Here is a 20,566-nt window from a genome sequence, read left to right on the forward strand (position 1 = left end):
AAAAGAAAACAACTAATAATCATCAGTATATAAAAGCCTATAAGGTAAGCTGTTTCTCTCAAATATAACATCTTCTGTTGTTCTTTGCTTTATAGCGAGTTTCTACTACTGTTCCGGTAGTAATTTTTATTCTCTGGTTACAGCTAGAATAATGCAGGGAAAGAAAATGGACCAAAAATAACCTGAATGGGATCTAGGCTGTTAATCTAGATAAACAACGAAAGAAGATGTAAAAGCGATGAACAAAATCAAATCAGAATAGAAGAGAACGGAAACGTAGAAATATGAGTAGCAAGTTGAGTTTAAACCAGAAAATGCAAAAATACAGAGTTCTCAAAAATCAAGAGATACACAGAACAGATATTCAAATATTCCAGTAAAATTAAAAATGAAGTTGGGAACATAATTTTCTTCTCTCCAGTTGATCATTTCAATATGTTATTGTATAGATTTCTGGTGGATTCCAGGATAAGAATTCCTCTTGTCTGGTGGAGTATCCAGTTTGGTGCTGTTACTTGAGGTAACACCAATTGGAAAAAGTGCGTCATTCTTTGTAAAAGCCATTGTTATACATCCATACACAGAAGATCGTATTTGTTCTGCGAATACTCTGACATTTTGAATATTTATTCGTTGTTTTACTTGTAGGGAAAAGTATCCTCAAGCTAGGTTGTCCTAACAAATCCGTGTACAGAGAGACCTTAGAAAACTGAGGATAGTGTTTAGTAGGCATTCAAGTTCTCTCCAGTCTGTATCATTAACCCTTATCCTTGTGTGGCCTTCGGGCCTTGATTAGTGGTAACCCCCGCCCCCCCCCCAAAAAAAAAGAAAAAAGTCATCATTATGATCATCTAATTGTATTAATATCACAGATCCTCCTGACTTTCTCACACCATCTCTATTATCCATCACATATCTAGGTTTTTGTAGGTGAATTGTGTGACATTTGCGAGTTGCCTGGCATAGATTCCGTCTGATATCCCCAACTGAATCACATCTCTATTTTGGCATCCACAAAAGAATATCACTGATGATTTAATATTTTTTAATTTACTTCAGTCAAAATTTTCAAAAATTAAGGGTCTCTTTCCAGGAGGCGAACACTTGATCTCTATAAGAGACTAGCATTTCAGCCCATCGTTGCCCGGGTGTTTGGATGTGTATGTTGAGCAAAAAAAAAAAAGTGGTAGTAGGAAGGCAGGCTCGAACCCGTACCGCAAAGCAGGAAAAAAACGGGGTAAAACCTAACGTTTATGATGTTACGACCACCGCCAAACCGGAAGCAACATTTTTTTAAATTAAGGGCGGACAATCTAAAGGTGAGGATAACTTTAAAAAATATCGGCGAAAAAAGTGACACCCCCCCTTGTAGAAAAGTGCCTAGTTGAAGGGGAAGATATTAATGTTTTTAGCCAATTTTTCGATATTTGTCGTATGAAAGATCGATCTTTTAAACGATACTGATCTTGATAAAATCTGTCACCTCTATTGAAAGTTTAAGGCAGACAGACATACATACATTTATAAATTGGTAACTAAAAATTTGCGACCCAAACTGATGAAAAAGCTTGTCCTATCTCTGAATACCCTTTATGTAAAATTTCAAATGTTTAGACCAGAAATTGTCTGAGTAATTTGGAGAGGTCAATTTTTTTTTTAACTTTGACCCCTATTATGACCCTTAAAATTTATTGTTTTGGGCTCAAATCAAGTTATTAAGTTAGATCCATGTCCAAGGAGCCTATATCTAAAATTTCAAGTGCATAGACCCAAAATTGTCGGAGGAGTTTGGTAGAGTTCTCAAAGGTCAAATCGTTGAACTTTGACCCTTTAATCGCCAAATTTTTGGCCAAAAACTGATCACACCGATTTTCCCAAATCTCAGTACCTTGTATATCAAATTTTGAGTCTGTAGACTAAAAATTGACAGAGTTATTGCATAGGGAAATGTACACAGACACACACACACACAGACACATTCACTTTTATATATATATAGATATACAGAACAGATAATTTAATAGTCCAGTAAAATTCTCCTTTATCTCTCAAACATTTCAATATGTTATACATTTCTTGTGGTTTCTTGTGTCTTACTGGATTCCAGAATAAGAATTCCTCTAGTCTGGTGGAGGATCCAGCTTTGTGCTGTTACTTGAGTAGTCGAAGTCAAAGTTCTTAAAGATCAAGGAATGACTCCTTTCTGGGGCTGACATTTGATCTCTGTATGAGATACATAAACATTCAAACATTCCAAGTTCTTCTTTTATCTCTCAAACACTGAGTTAATATTCCATGGAGTTTCAAAGAATGGCTCTTCTCCTCAGAGGAAAAAAATCTTTAGCAAAAGGTAAGTATAGATAAATAAATAAATTTTTTGCTGGGGAGCTCAATTTTAAAAAAAAAATTGAGAAAGAAAATTGAAAGAAAAATAAAAATTTATAGGAAAAAATGAAAAGGAATACTCGGCAAAGTCGAATGAGTATGGTTGTAAATATCCAGCAAGATTCAAAAGTTCGCAATAGGTAGCGTGATTAGTGAGTCCAAGAGAAGTTCAGTAAGATATCCTTTGGAATCTCTTTAAAAAAAAAGTATCCAAAGTTAGTGAAGCGATGAAAAGTTCATGTTGAAGAATCAGAACAGGAGTAAAATCCCATGTATGGAATTAATAGTTTTATATAAGGAATATGAAGCCTTTTTTCTTTTTTTTTTTAAATATATATAGTTCATATGGAAGAGAGATAAAAAGTAAGGAACTAGATATGAAGCAGAACAACATTGGCAAAACAACCTTCCATGACCAATGCAAATCATAAAAGAGTGAATGAGAAGAATTCAAAAGCAGAAGGGAAAGGAGATTGATTGATAAGGTCAAAGTTAGGGGGGAGGCTTCATATGCTTTATATGACTGAAAAATACAGTTGTGTGTTTTTTAAATTTTTTTATTACATTTTCACCTCAAACAAGGTACAGTGCCACTTTGATGTAGGGGACTACTATCAGGGACATAAGTTGCAGGGGTACTATGTAGGGAGTTGAGCAGCAAGATGTCTGTTTATATTACACTTGAACTTATGCATGTCAGTACAGTAAGGAAAGCAGGAACCCAGAAGGGAATTCCAAAATCTAGCAGTTCTGGGGAAGAAATTATTAGAGTAGAAAGCTTTCTTACATCTTGGGATCTCTACTGTGTAGAGGTGGAACTTTGCTGCTTGTCAGGTTTGTCATGTTGAGGGAGTACAAAGGCTTGTAGTTCGTCGACGCATCCACCATTAAATTACTTGTAGAATAGGCAGAAGGATGCAACATTTCATTGATGCGACAGAGGTTGAAACTTAGATAGCAGTTCAAGACCTATCAGGTTGGCGACTCTCTTTTGAACTCTGTCCAGGAGTGAGAGACTAGTAGCAGATGCACCAGCCCAAATGTGACAAGAATTACTTAGGATCTCTATCGAGTCGTGACTGATGGAACGAAAGTATTCTACCCCTGTGGATTCAATAAAGAGTTATGTTTGAAATTATGTCCACATTCCCAAGTTTTACGGTCCTGGATATGACCTTAAACTATATCCGATGGTGAGGCCCCAGCTTGCGAACTTTGGGGAGTGTGAAGCAACCCTTTAATTGCCATTGCTCCCAGGTCCACTCTGACTCGGAGTGGTAGTACCTGTTAGAGTCCCAACTATGGGTTAAATAGAAACCGACTTGCAAAAAACAAATATATTCTATTAAAAAAAATTTCTTCAAAATCACCGGATTCAGCATTAAATAACCTGGAAAGGGTTAATAGCCATAAAACAAAAACAACCAACCAACCCAAGTTCGACAGAAACATTCCCGAGTTCAACAAGATACACCTGAAAAAGGTCGGAGGTTAGATCGACCGAAATGTTGTGAAAATGACACTCAAGATGAGAACAGTAGTTTGAAGAATCCAAATAATACGAATAACCAATTCTTATCTAAAAGATTCAGAAATGTAAGAAGCAATGATTATTGATAATTATTAAATCAAGGCAACTTGATTGTTGGTAAATCCCATTACCTCTTGAAAAAATGTACAAAAATGACATGGATCAAATTTTATAAAAATTAAGGTTTTGAACAAATCTCACATCACCTTGTGATAAATTAAAATTTATCGTGAAGGAAGCAATAATTATTAGATCAAATCAGCCTGAGGAAAAATCCTTTGAAAAAAAATTTACAAAAATGGCACAATTATGACAATCCATACAAGATTCATTACAACAGCTAACACATTGAATCTTCATAATATGATTCATAACACAGTACAGATTAAGCTAGGTTTTTATTTTAGTAGTAAAGCAAAAAAAATTCAATTTTCACAAGTGAAAAAAAAAAAAAATTCTGAAGCATTCTTACAAATATAAATGTCATTTTGTGGTAAATAAAAACATAATCAATAAAAAAAAACGATAATTCACTTGAAAATTTTGCATCTACTGAAGTCTAAACAATATTTTCTCATTTGATCCACTTTCATTGTTATTGTTGTACCATGTCGTTTGGTATAGACTTACATACTTTGCTACAAGAAATTTTTTTTATGTAGAAATTTTATCCATTTTTAATGCCTTTTTTCCTTCATACTCTTCAGATAAAGAACAAGAAATTTACTTGAAGAAAGAATTGGAAGAAACCCACAACTCTCTTCAAGCAGCATCAGATGTAAGTTATTTTTAATTTTTAAGAAACTTATGAAGTGTATGAGTTTTGCAAAAAAAAAAAAAGAAAAGAAACTAGAGAGTTCTAACTGTAGCAAAAAGGAGGTAAATATTTTATGAAAACTGAAAATCTTTGTCCAATTTAGAAAAACTTAACTTTTGGTAATTGTCTTCGAAAACTGTTTTCATTAATAATTAATTTTCTACCTAATCATTTTTCTGTAATTTTTGGATATTTTCATTACTGTGCTATGGCAATTCAGTAAATACCATTGATTTCCACTGAAATTCATTATTTCAATTTCCAAATTTCACTGCAATAATGAAAAATAAGCGAATATCCTACAATGTGGCACTTTTAAGAAATATTCTGACCTGATGTTCTGGATTTGGTCAGATTTCACTTTGCAAATCCATCTGATCATAAATTTGTCGTCGCGCTGCAGTTGGGCGAGAGAAGTTGAAGGTTCAGCATTCACTGGGTTATAGTCAGCTAAGGTACTTCCTAACTACTGGCGTGGCTGCTACCGGAAGCGATGACAATACAAATCAGTTCCTTCACTTGTATTGTTCTTCAGTATTTCTATTGTGAAGCGATTTATTGAAATAAAATATAAGAAAAAGACATTATTGAAAAATATACAATAAAAATTAACAAAATTATAGATAAAAATTACACAATTTGCACTTTTAATAACAAAATTAAAAAATAAAAGTTTTTATTTTATTGGATATTTTATAAGAAATATATGTTTATGAAATTATAAATATATGACTTTTTTGCAATTTTAAAAAGAAAAAATTTTTTATTTGATTTTATATAATAAATATATGATTATGGAAGTATAAAAATAAAATTATTGAAATCAAAATAACAAAATTTCAAACATCATAAAAAAACATATCCAATACATAATGTCCCCAAAATAATTTCAATAATTCTTTTAAAGCAAAAGAGTGCAAAAAAGTGTTTTCATTAAAAAAATAAAATAATTTCAAAATAAGAATTAATCAAAATAAGACTGAAAATACTTTTCAATGATTATTAAATAAAAAAAGAATGATCAGAAAAATATAATAAAAAAACAGAGTAGATGCACAGGGGAGATACAGGCGTGAGAGAAAGAACTGATTTGCCTTGTAACTGCTTTCGGTAGCAGCCATGTCTGAAATCAGGAAGTACGTTAGCTGATCTTCGCTGCTATATTTCATGACGATCCTGACACGGCTGCTATATGACCTATCCTGGATGTAGAGAGGTACAGCTTGCAATATTATAAGAGACAACTTACAAAATGTTGCCCAAGCTGCCTTCACTCTTGTGGTTGTACTGAGTCCACATTCATCACCTGCACTCAACACACTTTCTAAATGGTAAAGAGAGTTAACTGCTTTCAGAGTATTGCCATCTAGTACCATTTTTTTTGTGGGAATAACTGTCAGTAGGATACATCTTCTACACTTTGGGACTAACTTACCCTTCAGGTCACTGCAATTTTTGTAGACCTACAATAGATACAGGCTACATTGTGCCACATTGTTTTTAATATCCTTCTAGCACACAGAATAAGGATACTTATATGAACCGTTTAGGGATTGTAGACTAGAGCCACATCTCAAAACCTTGATCTTCAGCTCATGTTTTTTCCCTGCCCAAGCTACCTTCACTGTTGTAGCCATACTTCACATCCAACACCTGCACTCAGCATATCTCCTATGACCTCTAGGATTATTATTTAACACTATCTCTTTGTGGAATGACCGCTAATAGGATATGCCTGTCCTATGCATCTCCTACACTTGAAGTTGTAGTTCGGCGCTAACTTACCCTTCAGATAGCTAAACTTTTTTTATGGATCCCCAATAGGCACAAATGAATGGTCACATTCAGTACTGCCAAGACTAAACTTGTTTCCTTCAATAATTACAAGAAACCTTCTTTACTACCAATAGCAATGGCCAAAGATTCATTAACTAAAAGTACTTCTTTTAAACTCCTCGGCCTAACGTTCACAGGGAACATGAGTTGGAACAATTACATTGAGAGCATTGCCAGGAATGCTGCGAGGAAGGTAGGCTCTCTCTACCGTGCTAGAAAGCTACTAACGCCCGAAAGTATCCTGTACCTCTGTAAGGCCACCATTCGCTCATGTATAGAGTATTGTTGTCACATTTGGGCTGGTGCATTTACTGCTAGTCTCTGGCTCCTAGACAAGGTCCAAAAGAGAGTCTCCAACCTGATAGGTCCTGAACTGTAATCTTAGCTTCAGCCTCTGTCCCACCGACGAAATGTTGCATCCTTCTGCCCATTCTACAAGTATTTTAATGGTGAATGCTTCGACGAACTGCAAGCACTTGTGCCCCCACGACGTAAATACCCTCGACAAACCTGACAAGCAGCTAAATCCCACCCCTACACAGTAGAGATCCCTAGATGTAAAAGAGCTTTCTACTCCAGTAGTTTCTTCCCCAGAACTGCTAGACTTTAGAATTCCCTTCCGGGTCCCTGCTTCCCCAACTGTACTGACATGCAGAAGTTCAAGTGTAACGTGAACTGACATCTTGCTGGCCAACTCCCTACATAGTATCCCAGTAGCTCATGTCCCTGATAGTAGCCCCCTACACCAAAGTGGCAATGTGCCTTGTTTGAGGTGAAAATGTAATAAAAAAAAAAGGGTTACATTGTATCGCATTGCTTCTAACATCCGTCCGGCACAAAGTACAAATTTATAGTTTTAAAATAATCAAAAACAGTTTTAAATGATGATTAAACACACGTTCTTATTAATTACAATTTGATCTCAATAAATAAATAAACTAAAGCTGATAATAATAATCTTGTATGTGACAAAAAGAATACCTGTCCCAGGATGGGTAAAACAAATTCCCTGAACAGAACAGCTTTGCACCCGTTTTATATCATAACCTCATACAAAGATTAAGATCTATATATACGAGGTTCCTTCAAGAATTTTCCAGACTTTTTTCATATTGGTACTTTTAATGATAGTAGACACATGAAACTCTAGTCCCTTTCAAAGTAATCTCCTCCCGCTGCAATGCACTTGTTGTACCATTCCAACAACTATTGGAAAGCTTGTATAAGCGTATCAATGACCCTTGTCACAACCTCTTTCATCTCCTCAATAATTGTCTATAACGACAGTCTTTAAGGTTTTCCGTGAGCTTTGGGAATAACCAAAAGTCACAGGATGCAAGGTTTGAACTATAGGGAGGGTGAAGAACTGTTTTGATTCCCATCTTCATCAAATAGTCTGTAAACAAGGAAGGAGTTGTGGACAAACTTGGCGCAAATCTTCTGCATCTTTATTTCCTCGCAAATATTTGTGTGTACAGTTCCCACACTGACGTCAAACTGTGCACTTATTGTCTATATAGACACACGACAGTTCTTAGTTATGAAGTTCTTTATTTGGCCAATCAACTCTGATGTTCTGACTTCCATATTCGTTCCATATATCTCATCATCCTTACCTTCCTTGAATCTCTTATGCCACTCAAAAACTGATCCTCGATTCATGCAAGATGGTCCAAAAGCAGTCTGAAGCATTTCATATATTTCTGTGGCATTTTTTTTTCCAAGTTTAAAACAGAATTTTATTGCGTATCGTTCTTTTAAAATGTCTTTACATCCAGATTGTATTTTTGAAATTTACCAGCTGTGACGATCAAACTTTGGTAGGGTTTAGTGGGGGATGCCCTTTTCTCTTCCCTGCAACCTCTCTCTCACAGAAGAGACGTTGCGAGCCTGTCTTTGTTTTATCGTTACTTCCATGACAGGTGCTCATCTGAGCTCCAATCCCTCGTTCCCCCTCGCCAATCTTTCACGATAAACCCCCGTCTGGCTGAAACTACTGTCAATAATTTTCCCCACTCTTTATCTGTGCCTAAATCCAAACGTAGATTCCATGAGCAAAGCTTCTTAGAACTGCACGCCAGTGGAACTCTCTGCCGCTTGCCTGTTTCCCACCTGACTACAACTTGGACGTCTTCAAGTCCAACATAAACAAACTCCTGACAAACTGCCCCCTTAAGTAAGCCACTCTATTAAAACCCCCAATACTAGTGATTACTACAATACTATCTCATTGATTACTGTACACACAATAACCCTTATCCCTGAGTGGCCTTCAGGCCTTGATAAGTGGTGACCTCCATGTAAAAAAAAAAAAAAAACTGATGAAAACCCATTACATGTTTTTGATTCTTTTTTTATGTGCAAGATTCACTCATAAACTAATTAACTGATCATTATGAATTTCGGAAAACAATTGCCAGGTATAAGGCTATGTAATGTTGAGAAATTGGTGTATTTTTGTAGGGTGGGAGTAGGTTGGGAAATTGGGTGGGTGGGGTGTTGGTGGGGATGGTTGCCCACCCAGGTTGGGAAATTCTTCTGAGTTTCAGCTTTTTTTTTTTTTTTTTCTTCTATTATCCACTCAAATCACTGATGCAGTTACGTGCAAGAATTTTGTCATTCTCTTGTGTTTGTCTGACTGTTTTTGCCATCTTCAGAAATGCCAATCGGTGATACTACAACTTGAAGAGATGCAAGCAAAGTACGAAGAAAAGAATAAGGAAGTGGAGTCGTTAAAAACGAATTTGGCCGAGCAAAAAGAAACTGCAAAACAAAGTAAGATGAGTTTTAAATCAAAAAGATTTCTCAGAAATTAGTCGATCTGAATATCTTCTTGTTATAAGCTATATTTTTTGTTGTTTCTCTCTCTCTTTCCCAACAGTTTGATTTTCTTCCTCCTCTTATTGTTTTCTTGCTAATCTTTAGTTTTTTTTTTTTTTTACATGGGAGTCCCCATGTATTAAGGCCCAAACGCCACTCAAGGATAAGGGTTAATAAATGCATAGTAGTCAATGAGTTTACAGTGTACTATTAGTTGGTGGTGGAAATGGGGGTAGAAATGGATTATTTAGTGGGGGGGGAAGCTGAACAAGAATTTGTTTATATTGAATTTGAAAACGACCATATTGTAGTCAGCTGGAAAACTGAACAGATTACCACAGGCAGGCAGTTTTAGGAAAGAAACTTTGTTCATGGAATTTGCGTTTAGGTTTAGGTACAGATGGGAGGAAACTGTTGATAGTTGTTGAAGTGTTTCTGGTTTAGGACAACAAAATTGAAGAAATAAAGAAAAAAAAAAGAATTCGTCTTTGCAAGCCAACAACCGCTGGGTTTGAGATCACCACTGTCACCAACCTTCGTCTGTCTGCCTCCCCCAACCTAACCTGTCAACTCCTTTTATACATGTCTCCCACGTGATTTCACGTGATTTCCACCAGAGCACACCTTTTAAAACTATGGGCGCCATCTTGATTTCTCTCTCTCTTTCGCCCAACCTCACCCGACACACACGCGGTAAGACCTCTGTTCGTTTGATCTGTTTTTCCTTTCTTTTTCTCCTTTCCTTCTTGTTGTTGTATCTAGACAAGTGTTTTTTGTGAAAGTTTTGCAAGGAGGGGACCATATATTGAAGCCCAGATGAGCACTTGTCATGAAAATAACATAACAGACAGGCTCTCAACGTCTCTTTGTGTGAAAGAGATTGCATAGAAGAGAAAAGGGCATCACCTCCTAGGTTTCGAAGCCGGTTTTGAACTTTGTCAAGGCAGGATAGACTGTTCCAAGCAGTTCCTGCCCAAATATGGCAACAATACTCTATTTAGGGTGTATCTGGCTCTTATACACTTAGAGGATTGCATCGGGAGTTAGATACCTTCTAGAGCAATAAAATGACGCAGCCATTTTTCCGGTGACCGTGGCAACATTTCAGATCAGGAGTAAAGGTCAGAATAATTTTAAATGAGGATTATTTTAGATTCTTTGAGCTACTATTTACATCTTGAGTGCTATTTTCACAACTTTTTAAGCCGATGTAAGTTACAACCTTCTTCAGGTGTATCTTATCAAACTCAGTAATCTTTCTGTTGAATTTGGAAACAGAATTACTTAAAAATATATTGAATTTGAAGTTGTACCTACGTAATTGTCAGGTCTCAAATCGTAATATATCTAAAAATTACAAAATACGATAAAGTAGAAAAATGATTATTCATGAAGAAAGACATTTGTAAAAGCTAGCGATTTGGTTTTAAAATCTACCAATTTGAATTGGAGAGTTTACAAGGGAGGTAATTAAGTTTTCAATTTTGCATAAATCTTATGGCAATTTCAGAAAAGTAATTTTGAAAAGTTTTGAAATGGACCTGAGGAGATTGTATCAAAGTGATATTTTTTTTTTTTTTTGTTAGTTAAAAAAAATTATTTAAAAAAAACAAATTATGTATATATGCTTATTTTTGTTTTCTGAATAAATTCTGTCTGCTACCCATTGTGTTTCATCAACTGGGTTACTTTCCCTTTTGCTTATGTCATGTGACCTAATATGTCCAACCCAGCATGTAACCTGATTGGAACTGTTTTTAGACATCGGAACTGTTTTTCATGAATAATTATTTTTCTACCTTATTGTTTTTTCATAATTTTTGGTAGCGTTGAGACAATAAATCAGAATTGGAATTGGATATCGGAATTAGAAAAATTTTACCCTATTTTCCGATGCCAAAACCGATTCCATTTAATGATCTTTTTTTATTTGATTTTTGTTTAAGAAAAATCTTCCACTGCTTGTAGTAATAATAAAATAATAAATATTTATTGATTTAAACTTCCAGTAAGATAAAAATCTCTAGATCATCCCTACAAATGTGTTTTTACGTTTGAGAAAATATATTCACATTTATGATGCGTTTTTACAGTAATCGGGACAAAATAAAAATTTTATAGTCAAATATTTAGAGATTTATAAAGAATCGGAATCGGTAATTGTATCAGAATCGGGAATTTAGTATGGAATCAGTAATTGTATCGGAATCCGAAAAATATTGGAATCGTCCTGTTGTGAGTTTAGAGCGCTAGTGCGCATGCGCTCCAGATGTTTACAAATAGAACGAAATTGGCGCCTTTTCCCAGTTTAGTCATTCGTTACCGACCATGTTGTTGTACCTGCTGAATTTTATGTTGAATAAAACCTTTCTAATATCTTAAAAGGTCTTTATTTTTCATTATAATTTATTCAACATAAAATTAAAAATTAACAGCAACAATGGATGCTATACTGAGACCTGGTAAATTCGAAGGATCGTCAGATACAACCGCTGACGAATGGAATCATTGGTATCATACCCTCATCAACTGCATCGACTCTCTCACAGTCGCTCATCCTCAAAATCCTCCGAATAAGTTAAGTATTCTGATTAATTTCATCTCACCGAAGGTCTATTCTCTTATCTCTCACTGTTCAACATTCGAGAGGGCTATTAGCATCCTTCAAGCAACCTATGTAAAACCGGTAAATTCTGTGTTTGCTCGTCACCTTCTCGCCACTAGGAAACAAAATCAAGGTGAATCTATTGATCAGTTTCTCCTAAAACTAAAGAATCTTTCTAAGGATTGTAAATTTGAAGATGTTACTGCCTCTCAACATGCGGAGCTAGCGATACGTGACGCATTTATCACAGGTCTCACTTCCTCAACTATTAGGCAGAGATTACTTGAAAGTTTTGAAATTAACCTAGATCATGCCGTAGCAACTGCACGAAGTCTAGAAATGGCCCAACATAATGCAGCAGCTTATGACACATCAATTGTAGCAAAGGCATCTATTCATGGAGATGAATCTGAAAATAACTCTAGTTTGGAACTAACTAATGAATGTGCTGCTGTTTCCAGAAATAATCAGGCGACTCACTTCGCCAGATGCCAATTCTGTGGACGAAAAAATCATTCTCGAAATATTTGCCCAGCTCGGAATGCTGACTGCCTTAAATGTGGAAAGAGGGGCCACTTCTCTAAAGTCTGCTGATCTAAAATAAAACAAACAACTTATAATACCAGGACTAGTTCTGCATATATTGCCCTCACTGCGTCATCCTAATGCACTCCATGCACACAATATTCTGTAGTAAATGCAACAATTAATAGTACCTGTTTGAAAGCTATGGTAGACAGTGGAAGCACTCATAACTTTATACGAATGAACATCGTGAGATCACTCGGCCTTAGTATATTACCTTCTAATGATACGCTAAGCATGGCTTCCTCGAATCTCACGAGCAAAACCTTAGGACACTGTGTTGCGTCCATCGCTGTTAATGGACAAATTTACACTAATATGCGTCTATCTATCCTTCCCAACTTGTGTGCTCCAATTATACTAGGACAAGAATTCATGCAATTGCATAACCGGGTGGAATTCCGTTATAACGGAAAGATACCATCTTTACAGATTTGTAACGTCACTCAGATGAAAATCGAGCCACTGTCTCTTTTTGCTAATTTAGCAAAGAATTGTAAACCCATCGCAACAAAAAGCAGAAACTACTCAGCATCGGACTGCGAATTTATCCGGAATGAGATACAAAAATTATTAAAAGAAGGTATCATAATCAAATCGAATTCCCCATGGAGAGCCCAAGTACTAGTAACTAGAAATGAAAGACATAAGCGTCGCATGGTCGTTGACTATGCTGCAACTATAAATCGGTTTACACTTTTGGATGCTTTTCCGCTTCCCAAAATTTCGGATATCATACGCCAACTATCACAGTACAAAATTTTCAATAAGTTGGACCTGAAGTCTGCATATTATCAATGCCCTATACGTAGAGACGAGAGAATTTACACAGCATTTGAAGCTGACGGAGGACTATACGAGTTTTCTAGGTTACCTTTTGGGCTAACGAACTCAGTAGCTGTGTTTCAACGTATTATGCATAATCTGATTCAAGAACATGAACTCCAAGATACATTTGCCTACATTGATGACATTGTCATTGGAGGAAAAACTAATAAAGAATTAAACGAAAATATGGAAGCTTTTAGAAAGGTTATCAACCGTCTTAACTTGCAACTAAACCCTGTAAAATGTGAATATGGTATAACCAAACTAAAGTTTCTAGGGCACTTATTGGAAAATGGAACAATCAGTCCTGATCCAGACAGACTTACACCACTAAAAGAATTACCGATTCCGAACTGCAGTAAGTCACTCAGGCGGGCTCTAGGTCTTTTCTCATACTATTCACCATGGATAGAGAATTTCTCAGATCGGATTTCACCTTTATTAAACATTACGTCCTTTCCTATCACTGAGAAACTCAAAAATCAATTTCAAGCCATGAAAGATGAAATTTGCAAGGCTTCGGTTGCAGCCATCGAGGATGAAGTTCCTTTTACGATAGAAACTGATGCATCTGCGACAGCATTAGCAGCCTGCCTTTCCCAGAATGGACGTCCAGTAGCATATTTTTCCAGAACCCTAACGCAGTCAGAGCGTCGACATTCAGCAGTGGAACGTGAATTGGCAGCCATTGTAGAATCTGTGCGTAAATGGCGTGACCTCTTACTCGGTCGACACTTTACCATTATTACTGATCAACAGGCTGCATCATTTATGTTCAACACGCAGACACCAAATCGTATTAAAAACGATAAGCTGCTTCGGTGGAGACTTGAACTTTCAAACTATTCTTATGAGATAGTATATAGACCAGGTTCTCTTAATAACTCTGCAGATACCCTTTCTTGATCATGCTCTGCTTCGCGCTCATTATCACTAAAGGACCTGCACGCAGCACTTTGTCATCCTGGAGTAGCGAGACTCTATCACTTTGTGAGGCAGAAGAATCTACCATTCTCCATGGAAGATGCTAAGTGCACCTGCGCTGAATGTCAAATATGTGCTGAACTAAAACCAAGGTTCTTCAAACCTCCATCAGGTCGATTAATCCATTCTCGATCCCCCTTTGAACGTCTTTCAATAGATTTCATGGGACCGAAACCATCTACGAATAATCTCAAATACCTACTCGTGATTGTAGATGAATATTCACGCTATCCTTTTGTCTATCCATGTCAGGACATATCAACAAAAACTGTTATGAATTGTCTCCAGAATTTATTTACCTTTTTTGGCTGCCCAGATTCCATCCATAGTGATCGAAGAAGTCAGTTTATTTCATGTGAACTAAAAGAGTTTCTCTGGCAACATGGAGTGGTGATTACCCACTCAACTCCATACCACCCAATTGGCAAGGGACAATGCGAGAGAGTAAATGGCACAATTTGGAAAACGATCAAACTTGCACTCAAAACCAGGCAATTGGACGAACGTCACTGGCATGAAGTACTCGACATAGCTTTGCACTCTATTCGATCGCTACTTTGTACAGCAACTAACTCAACCCCACACGAGAGAATGTTTAACTTTTTCAGAAGGTCGGGCACCGGATATACTTTACCCGAGTGGCTGCAAGGAGGACCGGCCCTCCTTAGGAAGTTTGTCCGCCAACACAAGTCAGATCCCCTAGTGGAACCAGTAGATATAATATCTGCAACTCCCAATTTTGCCAGAATTCGTTTCCCTGACGGCCGTCAGTCAACAGTCTCAACAGAAGACCTAGCCCCCTCTCCTGTCACTGACCCCTCCTCTACAAACTTGGAATCTCCTGTTTCCCCTGATCATGGTACATCACCAGATTCTACTACTCCATCAAACATCCGCGAACCAGAGTTGATTGATCAACAGGAGACCCCAAAGAATAATACCTCACCAAATGGAGAATCTTTCTCTTCAGCCGACAAAACAAAGTGTTTAGAAATAGAAGAGCAGCAGCAACAGTCTGACTTGAAGAAGGGCGTTTTCAAATTTCTTCCAGAAGCAACAAAAAGGGGAAGGAAGATCACCTGCAACCCGAAATATAAATAAAATGTGGTGGAGAGTGTTGTGAGTTTAGAGCGCTAGTGCGCATGCGCTCCAGATGTCTACAAATAGAACGAAATTGGCGCCTTTTCCCAGCTTAGTCGTTCGTTACCGACCATGTTGTTGTACTTGCAGAATTTTATGTTGAATAAAACCTTTCTAATATCTTAAAAGGTCTTTATTTTTCATTGCACGTCCCATCACTAATTTTTGGATATGTTACTTTTTGAGACCTGACAATTATGTATGTACCATTTCTTTCACTTGAAATTCAATATTTTTTCGTTTGTATAGTATAGAAGCACCAAACTTCTACCCAGTTATGCCAATGGAATGAAAGCATGCTACCCCCATGGATTAAATAAAGCGTTTTGTTTGAAATTTTATGCCAATTCCCAAGTTTAACAGAAAAGTCCCTGAGTTTGACAAGCTACATCTGAAGAAGTTCAGAGGTTACATTGTCTGGAGTCTTGTGAAAATAACACTCAACATGAGAACAATAGTCCGAAAAATCCAAATAATAGAAATTAGTTTTTTTGTTTGGATTACTTTGTTGATTTACTAATTTTTTTCCTTTTTGATTTTTAGCTTTGGATCAACTTGAGCAGAAACATAACGAAGCACTTGCGACACAATTTGCAGAAATGGATCGAAAGGTCAACGATATGCAGCGGCAACACATAAAAGCAGGTAATAAAATATTGAAACATCGGACAATAATTTTCGTTTTTTTTTTCTCCCGCCCACGCCTAACAAGGCATATCGCCACTTGGACATAAGAGGCTACTATTTGGGACCATGCCTAGGAAAGATTAACAAGACGTTGGTTTATGTTACATTTAAACTTCTGCATATCAGTACAGCATATGGCATAATCACGTTGAAACACCGGTTCCCATCAGATCACCAAAGTTAAGCAACGTTGAGCCTGGTCATTGCTAAAATCGGTGACCAATTTGGGAAGTCCAGGTGCTGTATGTAGGAGGACGTCGACACCTCCCTGCAAAAAGTTGCAAAAACGTCGTCATCTCCCCTAACGAGGATATACATGCGACTGGGGACTGCTTGTGAATTTCAAACTCCCATGAAACTTCCTCCTTTGGAGGAAACCGGTTAAACCCTATATAGGGTTAGTGCTGACTGTACACATATCAGTACAGTCAGGGAAGCAGGAAGGGAATTCCAAAGTCTAGCTGTTCGAGGGAGAAATTATTAAAGTAGAAATCATTCTGGCATTTAGGGACCTCAACAGTGAAGGGGTGAGTAGGTTTGTCGGAGATATGTACGTCGAGGAGGCACAAGTGCAATGAGTTCATCAGAGCGCATTCCATTAAAATATTTGTAAAATAGGCACAAAGATGCAACATTGTGGTGATGGGACAGGGGTTAGAGCTTAGTTGACACAGTGGGATCTATTAGATTGAAGACTCTTTTTTTGGACCTTATTCAAGAGGGAGAGTTTAGTGGTAGATGTACCAGCCTTGATGCATGGGCGAATGATGACCTTGTAGAAGTACAGAATACTCTCCGTCTTCAAGGTACCCACCCACCTTCTTTGCAGCAGCCTTCCCAATGTCCTCAATGTATTTCCTCCAGTTCATATTGCCTGTGAATGTTAGGTCGAGGAGTTTGAAGAATTCTCAGGTAGGGTGCTATTTGTCATGGATATCGATGGTTGGAGAGGCTTCTTGTAATTGTTAAAGGAGAGCAGCTTAGTCTTACTAGCATTGAATGTTACAATCCATTTGTGGCCCAAAATTCCACTACAGTCTGAAGGTGATTTCCTAACGATTCTGCCATTGTTTTAGACTTATGTACATCTGTTTTTGTCTTGTGCATGAAGAAGAACAAAATGCAAAATAAAAAGAAAGAAAACTCAAGTAAAAATGGCGAACGCAACAACAGAAAGCAGCTCTCAATAAAGGTGTTATTTGTCATGGATATCTGTGGTTGGAGGAGCATCTTGTAGTTGTTAAAGGAGAGCAGCTAATAATAAAAAAAAATATCAGAAAAAAGATATAAAGAACTAAACGTTTTAGCCTGTTGAGTAAGAATGAATGCTTTTTGCCAATTTTTTTTTTCAGCATTAACCCCAACTTCAGCAAGCAAACACCAAATCGCTCCCTGTCAAATCATTTTATTCAAACAAAAAATAATTTTTGCAAATGTCATGATGAAGGTTGTGACAACAGATTATTCTTTTCATTCTTTTGACTCTCTGGTATATATCCGACGCAGCTAGACACACTTAATCAACCAAGAATCACACCCGTCTATATAAAAACATATAAGATATTGATGGATATATACTCAAGAGTCAAAACAATGAAAAGAATATGCTGTTGTCACAGCCCTAGTCATGATTAACAATAAGACCTTGTTGACACACAGAATTGAGGTCCAAAATTGATTGCATTATTGTCAACATGGCGGTCATTGTTACTGCTATCAACTGGAATAAAAAGGGCATCATCATCATCATCATCATCATCATCATCATCTCCAAAGATTCTATTGTTGGCACTGGTTTCCCCAATATTTTTATAGTCAGAATTCTTTACACTCATTAACCCTTATCCTTGAATGGCCTTCAGGCCTTGATAAGTGGTGACTTCCCATGTAAAAAAAAAATGACAATTAATTTGGTTATATTTGTGTTCATTTTTGCATTACATGTAAATCCCTTTCGGCAGTTAATCACTTTTAGCTCTGAGCCTGTCTTTAAGACTCGCATTACATATCCACTGTATTATTCACATATCATTCCTCTCCATGCAACGCATGTCCTCAACCTTCACTGACATGGTTTCACTCCCATACATCACCACACTAATCTTGAATAATTTTATCAGATTTATTATATTGCTTTTTTTTTTGTTTTTTTATAATAGAGATTTCATTACGACATGCGGAACGGCAACAAGAACGTCAACAAACATGCCATGCTGAGCAGCAGAAAACAATGGAGGAACATTTTCAGAGCCAATTAATGGAAACGCGCAACCAACTCCGGCTCGTGGAATCAGAAAGAAATCTTATGATGGTAACTTGTTCTTCTTTTTTTTTTTTTTTTATTTGATTGCATTTTATATTCCCAAATAGTTGTACTTAACCGGTGTTGCCCGGGAATCAGTGAAGTCATTTTAGTTTAGCATTTTTATTTTGTTTGCCCATTTTTTAAACTTATACAGAAAAAGAAATTAATTTTTGGTGCTTCTATATTATAATAATGAAAAAAAATATTGAATTTCAAGTAAAATAAATGGTGCCTATATAATTGTGAGGTCTCAAATAGTAACATATCCAAAACATTATGAAAAACGATCAGGTAGAAAAATAATTATTGATGAAAAAAGAAATTTCTAAAAGAAAGCAAAATCACTATATTATGCTTACTAAAAAAAGTGAAAGTTGACAGGGGAGATAATTAAGTTCTCTTGCTTAGGTCACGTGACGAACGTAATTCGAAATGTTGGACAATGTTTTTTTTCTTCATCTAAACTTTGTTGAAAAAAGTTTTTCGTTAGTAATTTTTTTCTACCTTATTGTTCTCTGTGATGTTTTGAATAATATCTATGGATCAGCCATCTGTGAACACCTTATAAATAACCATGTTTGTACATCCAAGTTTAGTGTTGACTTTTTCCGTTGTCATGATAACCTGTGTGAAAACTACTAGTGAATACATAATATTAACAATAATAATTAATTCTTTTTTTGTCGGAATAAAATGGTTTTACTGGTGATAAATATATTCTGTCAATATTTTTAAATGACGATCTAAGTATATTGCAACAATGTTGTTTTGTTCTTTTTTAGGCCACTTTAAGGCAAGAAGGTCTCATAGGAAAACTAAGGTTTGATCATCCTTCAACGCTACAAGATCCAATCCCTATTGCGGACAGACAACCTGCAGCATCGGTTCCAGATGTTTCCAGCAGGAATTTAGAAGATGAAGGTTAGCATATCTAAAATTCAACTCCTCTGAACAAACATTGTAACAATATTGATTTAAACAATACTAGCAAGTCGACCCGGTGCGTCTCAGCAATGAATGAGCACCCCCTATTCACTCCGCTCCCAGCTCTGAACCCTATATTATCATTTTTATTATATTCTATGTTTTCATATTTTTGCTTTCTTCTTTATTTATGTTAATTATTTATACCATCCTCTTAATCTTCTTGTTTTATGTTGCTGCCAACTCTTTCCCTTTATTGTCCTCTCCCAACCACTTCTAAGACCTTATCCTGCCTTGACAGAGTCCAGAATAGACTTCGTAGCCTAGTGGGAAATGCTCGTTTCTCTTCCCTGCAACCTCTTTCTCACAGAAGAGATATTGCGAGCCTGTCTCTGTTTTATCATTATTTTCATGGCAAGTGCTCGTCTGAGGTCCAATCTATGGTCCTTCTCGCGCCAAACATTCACAAGAAACACTTGTCTGGCTGAAAACACTATCAATAATTTCCCCCACTCTTTATCTGTACTTAAACCTAAATGTAGATTCCATGAGCAAAGCTTCTTTCTTTGAACTGCACACCTGTGGAACTCTCTTCCGTTTCCCTGCTTTCCAATATGGCCATCTTAAAGTCCAATGTAAACAAGTTCTTGGTGAGCTGTTCCCCTTAAGTAATCCAATTTACCAAATTTACATTTCTAACGATTACTATATTGTTCTCTGGACCACTGTACACTTTAACCCTTATCCTCGAGTGGCTTCTAAGCCTTTATAAGTGGTGATTCCCTTGTAAAATAAAAAAAAAATGAACAAAAGAAAACAAGAAAGCAACATTATCTTGCTAACGTAGCAATTGTTACAATACAATCTGAAGCAATTTTATTTATGCATGTTGGTGTAGCCACCCTTACAAGAGTGTCCAAAGCAATTTTTTGATTAATTTCAACATAACAACTATTACAATACAACCTAAAGCAATTTTTTTATGAATGGTGATGTAGTAATTGTTATAGTACAATCTGAAGCAATTTTGAGAATAAATGTTAATATAGCAACCATTACAATACTATCGGAAGCAATTTTTTTAATGAATGTTGATGTAACAATTGTTACAGTACAACC

The 20,566-nt window shown here is 36.4% G+C and overlaps 1 protein-coding gene and 1 pseudogene across 2 annotated transcripts in view; both read left to right on the top strand.

Annotated features, from left to right (window-relative positions):
* LOC145254787 (coiled-coil alpha-helical rod protein 1-like) overlaps positions 1–20,566 on the top strand; it is a 93,794-nt gene that overhangs the window by 59,720 nt on the left and 13,508 nt on the right. For both annotated transcript variants that reach the window (XM_080113573.1, XM_080113574.1), the window contains exons 15-19: positions 4,624–4,694; positions 9,227–9,344; positions 16,075–16,176; positions 18,378–18,529; positions 19,306–19,444. In XM_080113573.1, the coding sequence (XP_079969699.1) occupies positions 4,624–4,694; positions 9,227–9,344; positions 16,075–16,176; positions 18,378–18,529; positions 19,306–19,444 (582 nt within the window). The remainder of the gene's footprint in view (positions 1–4,623; positions 4,695–9,226; positions 9,345–16,074; positions 16,177–18,377; positions 18,530–19,305; positions 19,445–20,566) is intronic.
* On the top strand, positions 16,349–16,467 carry LOC145254944 (5S ribosomal RNA; annotated as a pseudogene).

The sequence above is a fragment of the Euprymna scolopes genome, chromosome 30 (assembly GCF_053919585.1).
Source record: "Euprymna scolopes isolate OS-2025 chromosome 30, ASM5391958v1, whole genome shotgun sequence".
NCBI lineage: Eukaryota > Metazoa > Mollusca > Cephalopoda > Sepiida > Sepiolidae > Euprymna > Euprymna scolopes.